Source organism: Macrobrachium nipponense, chromosome 47 (assembly GCF_015104395.2).
Source record: "Macrobrachium nipponense isolate FS-2020 chromosome 47, ASM1510439v2, whole genome shotgun sequence".
Lineage (NCBI taxonomy): Eukaryota > Metazoa > Arthropoda > Malacostraca > Decapoda > Palaemonidae > Macrobrachium > Macrobrachium nipponense.
In genome coordinates, this window is record NC_087222.1 from 16,682,164 (window position 1) to 16,697,856 (window position 15,693).

The 15,693-nt window shown below is 36.6% G+C and overlaps 1 protein-coding gene across 1 annotated transcript; it reads left to right on the forward strand.

Annotated features, from left to right (window-relative positions):
- Positions 1-3,731: 3,731 nt before the first annotated feature.
- LOC135204460 (gastrula zinc finger protein XlCGF8.2DB-like) lies at positions 3,732-6,509 on the forward strand. Its single transcript, XM_064234649.1, has 2 exons — positions 3,732-4,017; positions 4,178-6,509. Exons 1-2 carry the CDS (start codon positions 3,819-3,821, stop codon positions 5,071-5,073), a joined length of 1,095 nt encoding a protein of 364 aa, XP_064090719.1. The 5' UTR covers positions 3,732-3,818; the 3' UTR covers positions 5,074-6,509.
- Positions 6,510-15,693: the final 9,184 nt, after the last annotated feature.

A 15,693-nucleotide genomic window follows, 5' to 3' on the forward strand; every position in this document is an offset into this window, starting at 1 on the left:
TCGGACCAGAGAAGGAAGAGCGACTTCTTTGCCCAGTAAGGGCTTTACACTACTATTTACAGAGAACAGAGAAAATTAGATGTCCTGCAAGTAATCTTTGGTGTTCTGCGAAGTCTCCGTCCCACATTACAGCAAAATTTTTATTCCTACTAAAGTAGGGGCGATCACTGGTCAAACTGCCACGCCTTCTGCAGGTTAAGCGAGCTCCAACCAGAAGGCAGTATTCATCTGCAGTGCTTTCTTACCAGGTAAGGTACAATGAGTATTTTGAAAAATACTTGCAGATATCTATGTTGAGTCATTACTTAACTTCTGAATGTCTTTAATATGACATGTCCATGATTCCACCCTGCATAATCGTGGAATCAGCTACAGGTGTAATTACTTGGTAACTTACACGTGTAAAATGACATTCTTATAATAAAATTAGATTTTAAACATACCAAGTAATTTCATGATTATAACCCTTCCTCCTTCCCACAGATGGACATGGCAAACCAAGCAAATTTGTTCTCTCTGCAGTTTTGTATCCATTGGTCCTGAAAGTGGAGGGTGGGTCCTATCCACCTACTACACTAGCGATGGTGGCGCTGCTAAAAAATATCAGCAAAGATCAGAGAGGCAATGAAGTTATTCCTGTTGCAATAGGAAAACCACCTCAGCAGTGCCAAGTCATTCTGGGTCACCTGTCATCCTTGAAGAAGCTGGCCCCTCGTGAGTAGCTTCACCTTCGTTCTGTTCAGCGGAGAATGAAGGAGCTTTGGTCTCTGTAAGGGAGTCCCCATTCTTCCAGATGCCTTTCTCAGAAGGAAACAAGGAAGGACTTATCCTGGTGGTTCCAACTGAGATGCTTCTGTTTGTCGATACATCGACTGAGGGATAATCCACATCTGGAAGAGTTGCTGGTTTCAGGTGTGTGGAACCAGGACTTTCGACAGCTCCACATCTGGATCTCAAAAGGGGCATTTTGGCTCTACAAGAGGTTCAGGATCCGGTAATGGGGGATACTCCATGGTATATCAACAATCAGTAATAGCTCAATCTTTATGCAAGACGAGTTGTGCGAATTCACAATAGCGCAAACTTTTCATTGGAACATAACTCTTTGTCATACAAGAGTATTTCAAAGATATGCAAAAGCTAATGTAACATTTTCAAACTCTTGAAAAATCCTGCAAAAGTGTTTGTTTAATTCCATATGTGATTTATAAGTTTTCAAGCTTTTATGTTTAAATGAAATTACATTGAATGAAAATAAAATTCTCTCTCTAATTCTCTCTCTCTCTCTCTCTCTCTCTCTCTCTCGTCGTCATCTCTCTCTCTCTGCTCTCTCTCATCTCTCTCTCTCTCTCTCTCTCTCTCTCTGTTGTATGTCTGTAATCTTCATACAATTCTATAGTTTTACCAACCATTTACTTTTTTTCCAAGGACAATGTATTAAGCTAACTTTTAAATTAAATTACAGTAACTTTAATTTTATCAAAGTTAGCTTAATACTTATGGAGCATGATTTAGATCATATTTAGTGTTTAAATTCTAGAAGTAAGCATTTATGAGCATTTTTAGAAACTGTACCGAACTTATGGGAAAATCCTCTTGCTCGAGGTGGTCTGCAAACCTAACCTCGTTTAAGTTTGGGGTATTACTGTACAACTGTACAGTATTAGCATAGGTCAGCAAGCAGAGGAATTGGTTTCCCTTCATCTCCACATGTTGGTGATGCAGATTCATGAGTGGGCAGTAGCACGATCAGTAGAGCTGCCAGCCAGGTAAATCCCAGGGAACCAGAACATAGTGGCAGACAAGCTCAGTCGCCAGGGTCAGGAGATAGGGACAGCGTGGTCCCTACACCCAAGACATTACAGAAAGATTGTTCAATATTTTGGGGCTTTCTAGCTATAGACCTCTTTGCAACCTGCACAACAGATCGCTCCTGGCTTTCTGTTCTGTTGTGCCAGACCCATTGACAGCAATAGAAGACACTTTCCAACACCCCTATGGAATAATCTCCGAAAGGCCTATGCTTTTCTTCCATTTTGTGTGATCCATGGGTGATCAGCAGGGTCATGATCATCCCAAATCTCACTCAGATGACCCTAGTTGCTCCCAAGTGGTATCCGGGTGGCGTGATAGCTCTACTTTTCCGAGGTACCAAGAGAGATTCCTGCTTGGTACAACCTGCTGTGCCAGCCGCTCATAGAGAGGTATCACCAGGCTGTGAGAAAACTGTCACTTCATGCCTGAAGACTATCCAGCGTCTCTTGTGAGCAAGAGGTATTTCTCGTCACACAGCGACCAAGACGTCTGGATACCTTTGTAAATCTTCAGCGGCTGTCTACCGGGGGCAGAGGGAATGTGTCGTCTTCTGTGACTGGTGTCGTTGATGGGGAATCTCTCTGGTCGGATCTCTCTTCAGCAGGTAGCAGACTTTCTTGTCTTTCTTCGCCGAGAGAGTTAAATGTGAATATTATTGCTAAGTCGCAAGCCATGCATATGCAGTACACTAATCGAGGAAATGCTGTAATATGAAATTTCATAGGTATCAAACCAAAACATTATATCATCTACCATCATAGCCACCCTCTTTGCTTCATCAGGCCAAAACAAGAAGTGCTCGGTGATGGCATATGAGTGAGGGGAATTCCCTTATTCACTCTTCTTAACCACCAGTTAACCCATTTCCAACATACACTGAAAGATACTCCTTCATAAAAAGCTCTGGTACGTATAGCTCTGAAAACAATGTCATATTTGAAGAAATGTAGCAGCACATGCTTTCCAAGACTGTTATCAGTGTTGCTGGTCATAATAGCTACTCATGTATTGTATCTGCAATAACAGTCAGTAAAGAAAACTAATTTGAAAACTTTCATCTCTTCAAACTTACTACTAAATTCATCATTACTATTTTTTTCGTCTTATTATATCATGCATCTGTGAATAATAGGTGTTGTGTATAAGCTGGATCACATATAATTAAGCATTTGCTGTGTACTGTATCTTCCTGCTGTTACCCCACAAAACTCTTATACTGGTCTTTGCATTTTCTATTCTTGGCCTTTGATTTGTTAATAAGATATGTTCATAAGTAATTTATATTGTAATGTCAACTAAGAAGGTTTACAGATGTGAGGCGAAGGTGGGTGTCATATTAACTGTTAATCTATTGTTGTATTATTGCCTCTGGACGACGTTTGGTATGATTGTTTTCATGTTTGGATAGAACTCTCAAATGCATGCGTTGTTAATTGGACTGAGACCTTTATGGGAACCTGAATTGAATTTGACCCTATTATTTTGCAGCCTCAGTTCTGGCATTATGTTTCCTAACTCTGTGTTGCATTCTTTGATTTCAGATTCTCCCTCAGAAGAACCTTCTTTCCTTTGTCAGTTTTGATTAGCATCAGGATTTTGGGAAATTCATGTTGTTTAATGGTACTACATGGAACATTACCAATAGCAACTCTCAAGTGTATGAAACAACAGTGAATTATTGTACGCGTATTTAACAAATTTAAACAACAAGTAAAATTTGTTTTGAATATTAGATTCATACATCAGCAGTGAAATCTGGTTGTAGTCCTTCAAGATATTGTACTTAATTCTTAACAGATTTATTCAGTAATTATTTTGTAAACAATTTTGTCGTAGAGTTGTGAATTGAACACATTGTCAATGAATCTAGAACATTCTTTAGAATTTCCTTTGAAAAGTGAACTGAAGGTGCATTATCACTACCTTCCATAAATCAAGAAAACAGCAACATAGCTGCCTTTAGTGGAACCAGTGATGGAGACTTTTTGTCTCTGGATCCACTGATGGACATCAAAATAGAGCCAGAGGAATTCTGTGAGTCTAATGAAGATGATGAATATTCATATGAAATGAATTCAATAGTGAATGAAAAACATCCACAAACTTGCAAAAAGGAAGTAAAACAAGAAAGAAGGATCTGTGACAATGGAGAGAAGCCTTTCATATCCACTGACTGTGAGAAAACATTTTACAAGAAAATTAATCTTACAAGTGATATCACAAATTCTACCCAGAGAGAATTCATATGCAATGACTGTGGGAAGCATTTACCAGGAAAGCTCGTCTTACAATTCAATATGGAATCCACACTGGAGAGAAGCCATTCATGTGCAAGGCATGTGGAAAGCATTTTCCCAGAAACCAAATCTTACAAGTCATATGAGGATCCATACAGGAGAGAAACCATTCATGTGCAAGGAATGTGGGAAAACATTTTCCCACAAACCAAATCTTACAAGTCATATGAGAATCCACACTGGAGAGAAGCCATTCATGTGCAAGGAATGTGGGAAAGCATTTTCCGAGAAACCAAGTCTTACAAGTCATATGAGATTGCACACTGGAGAGAAGCCATTCATGTGCACGGAATGTGATAAATCATTTTCCCAGAAATCAATTTTTACAAGTCATATGAGAATCCACACTGGAGAGAAGCCATTCATGTGCAAGGAATGTGGGAAAGCATTTTCCCACAAACAAAATCTTACATGTCATTTGATATTGCATACTGGAGAGAAGCCATTCATGTGCAAGGAATGTAGGAAAGCATTTTCCAACAAATCAAGTCTTACAAGTCATATGAGAATCCATACCGGAGAGAAGCCATTCATGTGCAAGGAATGTGGGAAAGCATTTTCCCACAAATCAAATCTTACACTTCATATGAGATGGCATACTGGAGAGAAGCCATATATGTGCAAGGAATGTGGGAAAGCATTTTCCCAGAAACCAAGTCTTACATGTCATATGATATTGCATACTGGAGAAAAGCCATATATGTGCAAGGAATGTAGGAAAGCATTTTCCTACAAATCAAGTCTTACAAGTCATATGAGAATCCATACCAGAGAGAAGCCATTCATGTGCAAGGAATGTGGGAAAGCATTTTCCCACAAATCAACTCTTACAAGTCATATGAGGTTGCATACTGGAGAGAAGCCATTCATGTGCAATGAATGTGGGAAACCATTTTCCCACAAACGAAGTCTTAGACGTCATATGAGGTTGCATACTGGAGAGGAAAAAGAAACAACATGATAAAATAAACCAGTTAAGGCAGAGATATCTCAAATGACCAACTATATGACAGATCAAAATCACTCACAAAATTTGCTCAAGAAAATAAGGAAGATAAAGAAAAATACAGAATAGGGGACGAACAAGTGAGTGGAAAATTGGAACTGGTAAAGGCCCTAGTTTCACAAATATGAAACAAACAACAGAAGATAAAAGTAACAGATAAATAGGCAATTTGGTGAAAATCCAAAGATTGTGTATAGGAAGATGACAAAAGAAACAGTTGAGGTACGAACCCCACTGAGCAACGAAGACCTAGAGATTTTGGAAGCCACTATTTGAAGACTTTAGACAACACCAAGAGAATTCATGGATTGACTCCATTAAGCAGAACAGCCAGAAACAGCAAATGCCACCAATAAGCTTCATCATAGGAAAAGTAACAAAACTAAAAGAATAGGCAAGATCTCAAATTTCTGGCTAAAAAAGATCACAGCACTACACCGCACTTATATGCAAGCCTTTTCAAGAATAGTAAAAGGAGAAGAATCACCAGAGTGGCTCACAACAGGAAGCACCAACCTTCTCCCTAAGAGCTCCGAGACTGAGCTCCCTAACAAATATAGACAATGTTCAGTTGTACTGACAGATTTGTTAATGTTTTGCACCCCAAAATAAGTTGCACTTGATGTGGAGATAATTATTGTGAACTTGTCTGCAAAATCTATAGAAAAAAGGGCAACAGCAACCTAAGGGATGATAAAAAGAAAAACCATGTTGATATTTTTATGATCCAGTTAATGACCATCATCATTGCTGTTGCTCAAAGAAGAGAAGGAGAATCTGAAGGAGGGTCTCACTGAAAATGCAGATGAAGGCTCTTCATTTGCAGAGTCTTTATTGGAAGTCAGGGCAGAGCCAGAGTGAATTTCATGCAAAATGGTTCTGTAACCTTAATGCAAAGGTAAAATAAATGACTTGTTTTTTCTTACAATTGTTCTCAATGAACACTGTACAGTGCTAGGTTAAGAAACTTTCCTTTGTCTTCTCCACTTTTCTTTGTCCTGTGTATTTTTTGAATGATTTCCAAATAAAAAATTATTATTGTCTTTGGCTGACATGGTTTTCTTCATTTTGTTATTCAGCATTGTGCATATATGCACTTGTATATGTAGTTGTAAGCTTGAATGTTTCCAAGAAATGTTATTCTTAGTGGAAATAGAAAGGATTGATACCTTCATTAAACTTCAATGAAATTTAGGTGCAGTTTTATTTGATTATTTTTTATTATATGTTCTTGGTTTTAATCTTCTACAAAGAATGTGCTACAGCATTTGTAAGTAAATCCTAATGCCTTGTATTAGCTCACTAAATACTACAGTGGACTGTATAGTATTTTGTTTTAGGTTAACCAGTCTGAAGTGTTGAGAATAGACTAGTTATGTAAATGACTAAAGTAATGCGTTACTCTGATTAGATTAAATCTCTTCTTTTTTTTTCATTGTATAAACTTTTAAAATATTAAAAAATAATAAAAAAATTTTATACATACGTACAATTTTTCATTTGACCCTGTTAAAATTTAAATATCAGAATAATATTCTACACTGCCAAAAGTGAATGAATGCACCATGATGTGGTCTGAATGCACCGAGTATCTGGTCCCAGTGCACCTCTTCCCAATTGAAGTGCATCTTTCCTTGTGGTCCCAATGCACCAACTTCATTCACATAACAGCTGCCCTTTGGCGAACTGTATAGATGACTATATTCACTTTGCAGGATTATTTTCTTTGATAAAGTGAATCAGTTTAAAAAGTCTGAATAAAAACAGAATATTACAAAACCAACAAACACATCCTGCTATGAGGGATAAGTTTAAAATGTGACTATCTCACTAGGTAGCTACTTCTTAATTCAAACTGCAAATCTAACTGTTTCTGTAGCTGGTGGTTAATCTCCAAAAGAAATGACTGTGCTAACTTCTCCTTTGGATCTGTGGTGGCTGCTCAACAAATTGTGTAGCTAACCTGGCTCTTTTACCGGAACAAGGTTGCATCTCACCTTAGATGTGCAGTTGTGGAGACGGGAGAATGAATGAGGGAGTGACTGGCTTCTCTTCTCTGCTCCTTCATCCTTCTCCTTCGGGGCAGAGAGTTGATCCAACCGGCACATGCTGGAACTGATGACCGATGCAGGTAAGTTTTGCAATGGAGTAACCATTCTCTTTACCTTTATAGAGTTTAGAAGCAACTGCCCCTTTCTCTAGCAATGGGAGGTCCCTGACAATAAGACAAACCCTCTGCTTATATTTGCTTTACTGTCTCTTAACTCTCAGATTCATCCCAACTTGATTTTGTGTGAGGTTACGTTTCTTCCTTCATTCGAAAAAGCCCAGAAGTCTGGCAACTGATCATGCAGTCTCTGTACTACGATCAGTTTATCAGAGACAGACATTTTTTACCTGAAGATCTCTCGAAGACTGAGTTTATCTTGATGCTTGCATGGTTTCTGCATAATGAAGTGTGGGGAAAAATATCTGAACTATTATCATGACACTTGGGTTGGCGAGGAAGTTACCAATGCCTAGTCCAAGTGCCTACTATTATCCTAAATAGCTGAAGGTATGATTGAAGGCATATTGACTGCAGACTTGATATGCAGTAATAAGCCACAAATAATTTAGACCTCTGGAGACCTGATCCGGATCTCTAGATGAAACCAAGTTGTATCTTGTTAGAGATTTTAAGTTCTTGGGGTTATTACATTTATAACATTTAAAGCTACTTATTATCCCATGCCATATGGGTGACACAGGTAAACCTTGTCATTTTGTTTCTGAACTTCAGTAATGAATGAACATTGTAGGTGGTAAATATAATTGCTATAGTGGATATTGACAGGCTAATTTACTGAAGAACTAAATATTGAGGAGACTTTAGTTTCACTGCCCTAACCTTCATTTAATCACTAGTGTCACCGGTCTAGTTGGTCATCGTGAACATAGCTGTTTGGAAATTCAAGTGTTGGAATAAGGTACCTACTACAAAGCCACATTACAGCCCTCTGTTCAGTCGAATGGAACGGAGCGTCTAACTAAAATAGGTAATTTGTAGAGAAGTTTTTCCTTTGGGTTTTAATATCGTTTGTGCAATTCGTGACTAAAGTCCTTTTAAGATGACTACATACTATTGACGTACACATTGTGGTTCTGCGGTAAAAAATCGTTGCCATCCTTCATTAAAACCTGCACAATGGACAAATGTACTGTTTCTCCCATTGCCTGATGGTTCCTGGACTTCCTGTAGTCTTCCCTCAGGGTCTGGCATACTTGACCTTCAACTAGTATCGTTGATATTAACAGGAACATTAGAATTAAGATGTTTGGCCAGTGACAGGACAGTTGAATGTGTAAATTTATGTATAAAGCTAAAATTTGTGTACTCTCTCTCTCTCTCTCTCTCGTTTTGCCAATAGTTTCCGTATTTTAAAGTGTTACTACATTAAAGAAAAATTGTACAGTAATTAAAAGCTGAAAATGCCCCATTTTGAGGTTAAGCGAATAAAGTGAAATGAACATAAACCTGCTAATTCATTTGACATATTTGAAGGCGGATTTTCTCCTTATTTCGAGCTGAAAATAAGTTAAATGAAGGAAATGATGCTTCCAATAATCGGCATACATTAATATATGAATTAAAAGCTGAAGAAAAGAAGCGAAATGAGCATCATCAATCTCCCTCTATGTTTCCATTGGTGTCTTTGAAGGCGGGTTTTCCAAGTTCAGCTGATGCCTCCCGATTCGTTCTAGTCGTCCAACTACACTCTTTCCTCACCCTTCATTCCTCCACTTGACTGGTCTCCACTTCCACTTCCCCATCAATCAGGTTTCGACAGAATTACTGTCGTTCTCATTCCGTCAGAAATTCGTCCGCTGTCTCAGTTACCAGAGCAGTGTGATCAAGAAGCCTAGAAAAAAAATTATTGTTACAGCAAATACATTTCTGTTCATTTTGAAGTTAGTGTTTATATATATCTTTTATATGAAAATCCTTTAAAAATGGAAAAACGTACATTATTTCATAGACTTTTAAGCATAAAAACAGTAGTCTTTTTAAAAAAAAATTTCCAGCGGACAAACACATAGCAGACAGATGTTTTTCGGGTTTTTGGGGTAAACAAGTATAAAGTATAAATAGCATTGTGAGATGAATTTTTATACAATATTTATGTATTAGATTAAAAGATTTAAGCTTTAACTTATTATGTATCAAAAGGGTTTGAGTTATGTGATTTGTAAAAACTACCCTTACCAATATTATCATACATATTTAATCAAGGATTTCCATAATTAATTCTAATCACTTGATAGGTAATGAGTCTTCATGATTTCCATAATTTATCTTGTATATCAAACGGAGAAATATTTTACGAATGAGACCTACTTTAAATCATAGATGATATTCTGTATAGTTACAAGATGCTGCTAGTTGGTTTAAACATTATTACTTGAGGTTAATCTTATAAATAAATGGTGTCATAGTCCTGACATTTTGATATGCTTAATCTGTGGTTTCATTCATATATATATATATATGTATATATATATATATATATATATATATATATATATATAGATATATATATATATATATATATATATATATATATATATATATATATATATATATATCGAGCTACAATGTCCTTTAATATCTAATTCGCTCTACCTCGGAATTATATTTTTTTCTCGATAATAGATTTGCCTGGACCAGGGCGCGAACCTTATGGATCCTTTCAAACCCAGGAACGTTCCTGGGTTTGAAAGGATCCATAGGTCCAGGCAAATCTATTATCGAGAAAAAATTCCCCTTCGGTAAGCATATATGAAAATATATTAATTCCGAGGTAGAGCGAATTAGATATTAAGGACTTTGTAGCTCGATATATATATATATATATATATATATATATATATATATATATATATATATATATATATATATATATATATATATATATGATTAGTACCACTTTTTCTTCAAAATTACAAATTCGGTGCTATTTAGTCCAGTTTCCCATTCAATGACTTCTTGGGAAAATTGTAGGTAGTACAAGAAGAAGACTCGACAAAATCTCAGGAATATTTTAAAGGTTTAATGGTATATTTTTACGAATACTGATTCTATATGAATTAATTAAAGGCAGTAGATCGTATATAGATTGACTTCTTAGATATGATTTAGTGTTTTTCTTTCTTTGAACTTTCTGTCAAGTTTGCAAGACTTTGTTTGACCAAACTCTGGATTCAGGGAAAACACCTTTGAGATTTCCTGCTTTCATTGCAAAATCTCCTGTGGCCTCTCCCTACCTTACCTCTCATTAACTCATCTCCTGTGACCTCACCGTGCATCTCCTCACCTTACCTCACTCCCGTGACCTCACCTCCCATTATCTCACTTTACCTCACCTCACCTCCCATTTAACCGCTCTCCTCACCTTACACCTTGCCGACCTCCCATTATCTCACCCTACCTCACCTTACATTCCTCCACCTTATTCCTCCCACCCTAACCTCCTCCTTCACATGGCACTGTCAGTCCAAAGAAAACAACAAGAATAAAGACACAGTATCAGCATCCTACGAGCACATAGGAAACTTCTTTATGAACCCACTGACCACATCCTCCTAAAAGCCAGTCAGGAGTCCTAGTCTGAATGATTTCCTCAACATTATTCAGTCACCAAGATCAACCCAACCAATTATTCCATCTCTGATCAATAAAACACCAAAATAAATCCATGTCTAAGAATTCAACCCTTTTGTCGGTAGAACTTATGAACTGGGGATTGCAATGAAACATTTCTAACCTGCTACTTACGAGTAAACTGCTGAAGAAAGTACCGACTACATATCTCAAGGAGCCAGTTTTCACAACTCTCTGGTCACACCTACTCAAGCTGTAGACATTCAAATATGGGACATTCATATTAGCAATGATGATGGCATTATTGGTAATGACATCACATATTACTACATTCTTCTTAAAAAAATAATAATAAAACTCCTACTAACTAAACTGCAAATATTAAAATTTTATTGTTTAATAATTGGCCATTAGTATTACTGTTATAATTTATATTTATATCTTGATTGTACTTTGCATAGTTACCAGGTTATGGTGGACACAACTGGAAGTCACCACTTTACAGCAACCAAGAAAGATTCTTTTCTTTGTTATAAACAGAATCCAGGATTGAATCCAAAACGTTCTAACTTCAAAAAAGCGCACTAGCTGGTTTGTTTCTGGCACTCTATGGAGAGCACCAACATCATTTTGGGCTTTTATAAAGCAAGCCTCATCAGTGGGGATTGTTTCAAATGCTACATAGCTTGAGATTACTGATTCAGACATTAAACAGACCCAAACCTTACATTATAGGTAGGGAAAATAATGAAATAGTACACTGAATATGAAATAATTATGTGCGCCTGTTTACATAATACTGGAGAGAATAATAATTTCAGAACAGTATATTTCAGTTATATCACCCCAAAATGCTGATATGTCAAGTAACTCGCACAAAAATATTTTCACTTTCTGTTGCATACTCTATTTATTTAATTATATATCTCTGATTCCATTGTAAAAATCTACATGAAAAAATACCTTACCATTTTCATTTTATTGAACATTTAATATGAATAAGATGAAAGACCCTACCTAGTTTATTTCTTTTGGAAACTTTATTATAAATAAAAAACTGCATAACATTTACATTAAACATCTCTTCAAATAATGTTATTCATTACATTAAGCAACCTATGAAATATATAATATAATAAACAATGAAAAATACCACTAGTTGTTACTACAAAGACATAAAAATTCACTAATATATATAAAAAGAAAGAAAACATATTCTCCACAGTCGAAACACCTACTTTGAAGTATTTGGAAAAAACAAACAATTTATGCCTTGGTGGCTTGGCTACCCCTTCAGAATTTATAAGTGAGCACTTCAAAATAAACTTTACCAATGACACAAGAAATTAACTGTCTTAGTGGGGAGCAAAACTGGATCAAGGTGAAGTCCAGAGAAGTTGGACAATTAAAATCAATTGTATACAAATGTCCAGAGATCACGTTCTTTACACCTCAGCATGTGGTTCTCATGCCCCCAAGGGGTATGGATACCCCCTGTCAAGAACCCTTGGTCTAATCTTTCAGAATTGGTACCCACTGGAGTTCGAGCCCATCATGCAAGAGTGGGCTCATTCCTAGCCTCTTTCAAGGTATCTTCCAGTGCAACGGAAACTAACATTAAAGCAGTATTCACACACTCTATACTCTGGCTACGGAAGGTTGAGACTCGAGGGTGATTAGCATTACCGCCATATTTTCTTAAACTCTTTCAAACTTTTCAGGAAAAAGGGTAACGATTTGGTGGAATTGGCAGATTTTTTGAGCGGCGCTGCCATTTCCTCCTGTATGGATGATTAAGGGAATAAGTGACCGCCGATCCGAAGGGTTACAGTAATAAGTGGATTGTCTGTTCACTTCCCTCCATTCATCGGTAATAAAACAAAACATGAAGATCAAAACATTATACTACTTGGACCTTGCTGTACATTGTTCAAATTGCCCAAAGCAAAATTTAAAGCGCTTCAATGGCGTGATCGGTGGCTGCGAGTTCGATTCTCGGGCATTCCTCTGAGAGGTTAGAGATATGTATTTATGGTGATAGAAGTTCACTCTTGACGTGGTTCGGAAGTCACGTAAAGCCGTTGGTCCCGTTGCTGAATAACCACTGGTCCCATGCAATGTAAAAACACCACACAAACAAAACAAACAAAGCAAAATTTAATTAGAGTTATTCATATATATATATATATATATATATATATATATATATATATATATATATATATATATATATATATATATATATATATATATATATATATATATATATATATATATATATATATATATATATATATAATATATATATATATCATATATATATATATATATATATATATATACTATATATATATATATATATATATATATATATATATATATATATATATATATATATAGTATGTGTGTGTACTTTCTATGTAAATAAGTAGGTAGATACGTTAACGTAAGCAGCATACACATGGCATACATTACTTTAAAATGAAGCCACTTTTGATTAAAAGCAAATAGCTGGACAGTACGCTCGAATATGTTCACTCTTAGGATTAACCTTAACTTCGAGGAGGTTAATCCTGAAAATGTACCTTTTTGGATTAGGATTAAATACCTCCTTTGGCAAGATGGGAGACGTGTCAATGCCGCTAACTGTAGAAAGTCTCAATCTTTCGTAGTTAGAGTATAGTGATGTTACTTCCCCAAGAGATCAGGCACTTGTGAATTCTTCTGAATATAGAAGCTTCTCCAGGACTTATCGTGCGAGTTGGTGCGACAGTGATATCGTTATCCGTACTTCGAAGGAGGCGATGGCCTTGGAACTAGGCCTATGTCGATTTACGATGGGTTATTCTCTGACCAAACTAATAACAACCAGGTTAAGACAACAAATAGCCTTCTACTTTCTGCCAACTTCTGAGAAAAGGTTTCCCAAAGTCCTATTTTTGCCGAGGTGCCATAACCATTTTAGCAGACAATATATTTAATACGCAATAAACTTATTTTGGTGAAGAGACTCGTCTTTCTTCACAGTTTTTCTTGAAGAGGAACAGCCTCTTATCTTGCTTATTGGTTGTTACAGAATCATCTTCATTCTAATCAAGTAAATGTAACACCGAGATTGACTAAAACTTTCAACCCGTATCTTGAATAGTGTCATGAATTGGCCTCCTGATGTTTTCATGCCAGTTCATCGCACTCGAGCTTTAATAAAAACGCCTTTTAGAGGAACTCGGATGTCACGGCAAACTTTAACTTGATAAGCTGTATTCTACAGTGTACTACGGTGCTTTGAGAAAACTATAATCTAGAGGAGTTGAAGAAAAAGTATCCGTATGCACATACATTAGTTTCTCTTATAACAGAGTCTATAACTACTTAGATTTGCAATGATGAAATGCGACAAATTTTGATACGTCAATAAACACAGAAACAAACGTTGAATGTAGCAAAGCAAAACTGCATATCCAGCTTTCCACACCGTTAATTACTGCCACCGTTTAAAATGTGTTATCAGCACCATTTCCTTACCAACCATCTGATCGCCTCTTGAAATACATATGACTTTGATTCCTTTCTGGAATCTCAACATAATCTGAGCGAAACATGTCGAAGAACTTCGTTAGGAATTCCTGCTTAACTCCAGATGTTGTGCGGCAATTTGTCAACAATCCTTCACCGTGAGTTCCACCGTCAATTCTTCGAATGAGAATCTGATATCAGTGATGTCTTCTGTGATTAGACCAAGTTGTCTTCTTTCTATAGAGATAACCTACTCTTGAGGAGAACTGAATTCAAAATATGTCAGCGTCACACTAAACAACTATTATATATATACTCCCAATTCGTCATTTTACTGTAACAACCTCAGTTTGGGAAGCAACCGGGGACCTTATAAGTATATCAATCCTCTGAACCTGTGAGTTGTTCCGAAAGATAGGCCTAATGCTCTTTACAATCATGATTGCTTACCTACGTTCAGTTTGGAGCAAGTGATTCTTTTTCTAATGATGAGAATAGTCCTAAAAATGAATCCCTGGGTGTTTTTGCTACTTGCCCACTCTGTCAGTAAATTAGAAATCTCTCTCTCTCTCTCTCTCTCTCTCTCTCTCTCTCTCTATAGCTCTCTCTCCTAACTCTCTCTCTCTCTCTCTCTCTCAAGGCAAATTTTAGTCCTTCGTATTCAACACCATTTACACATTTCAATTTTTTACTTTATTAAACCTGCTTTAAAAAATGATTGACCTGGTCAAGTATGCATAAACAATGACAGAACCTGTAGGCCTTACAAGCAGTCACCAATGGCTGCCTATAGTATTCCAGTTGAAAACTCCAAAAACAGATGGCTGAAGCCACCAGCAACGGACAATAAAAAAGTTTCAGAAAACAGGAAAAAAGGAATTCAGAAACCAAGAGTTAAACTTTAATGAAGAGTTATATATGTCTAAGTTTTGGAACCAACTGGCGATTGTCAAATGGGAAGACTTTTCTGTTATTCATTCCACCTTTGTGGTCTTGCACGCATCAACATAAGCAGTGGACAGTCCTGTTTAACCTTTCAGAATAAAGTTCCATAGTATTTTCATGTTCAGTGTTTTACTGCAATAATATCTGTCAAATTTTCCCAGTTTTCATTACTATCAACAATGATATAAAAAGCTCAAATGACTCCAAAAATCTACGAGTCGTATTTCTAAACTGCCATGGAATAAAGTTCTCCTTTAATGGTGTCAGCTACCTACGAACCTTAACTCACACAGAGACAGCCACAGGACAACTGCTTCCATGTACTTCCTTCAATCTCGCTCCAGAGGTGGTATGAGATGCCGTGGGAGCCTTTTATTTAGTAATAATGGCCTTTAACCTCCAGTGTACCAAGCAACGAAATGACACCTTCACAAGGAACAACATAATTACCTTCAGAAACCGTTGACATCATA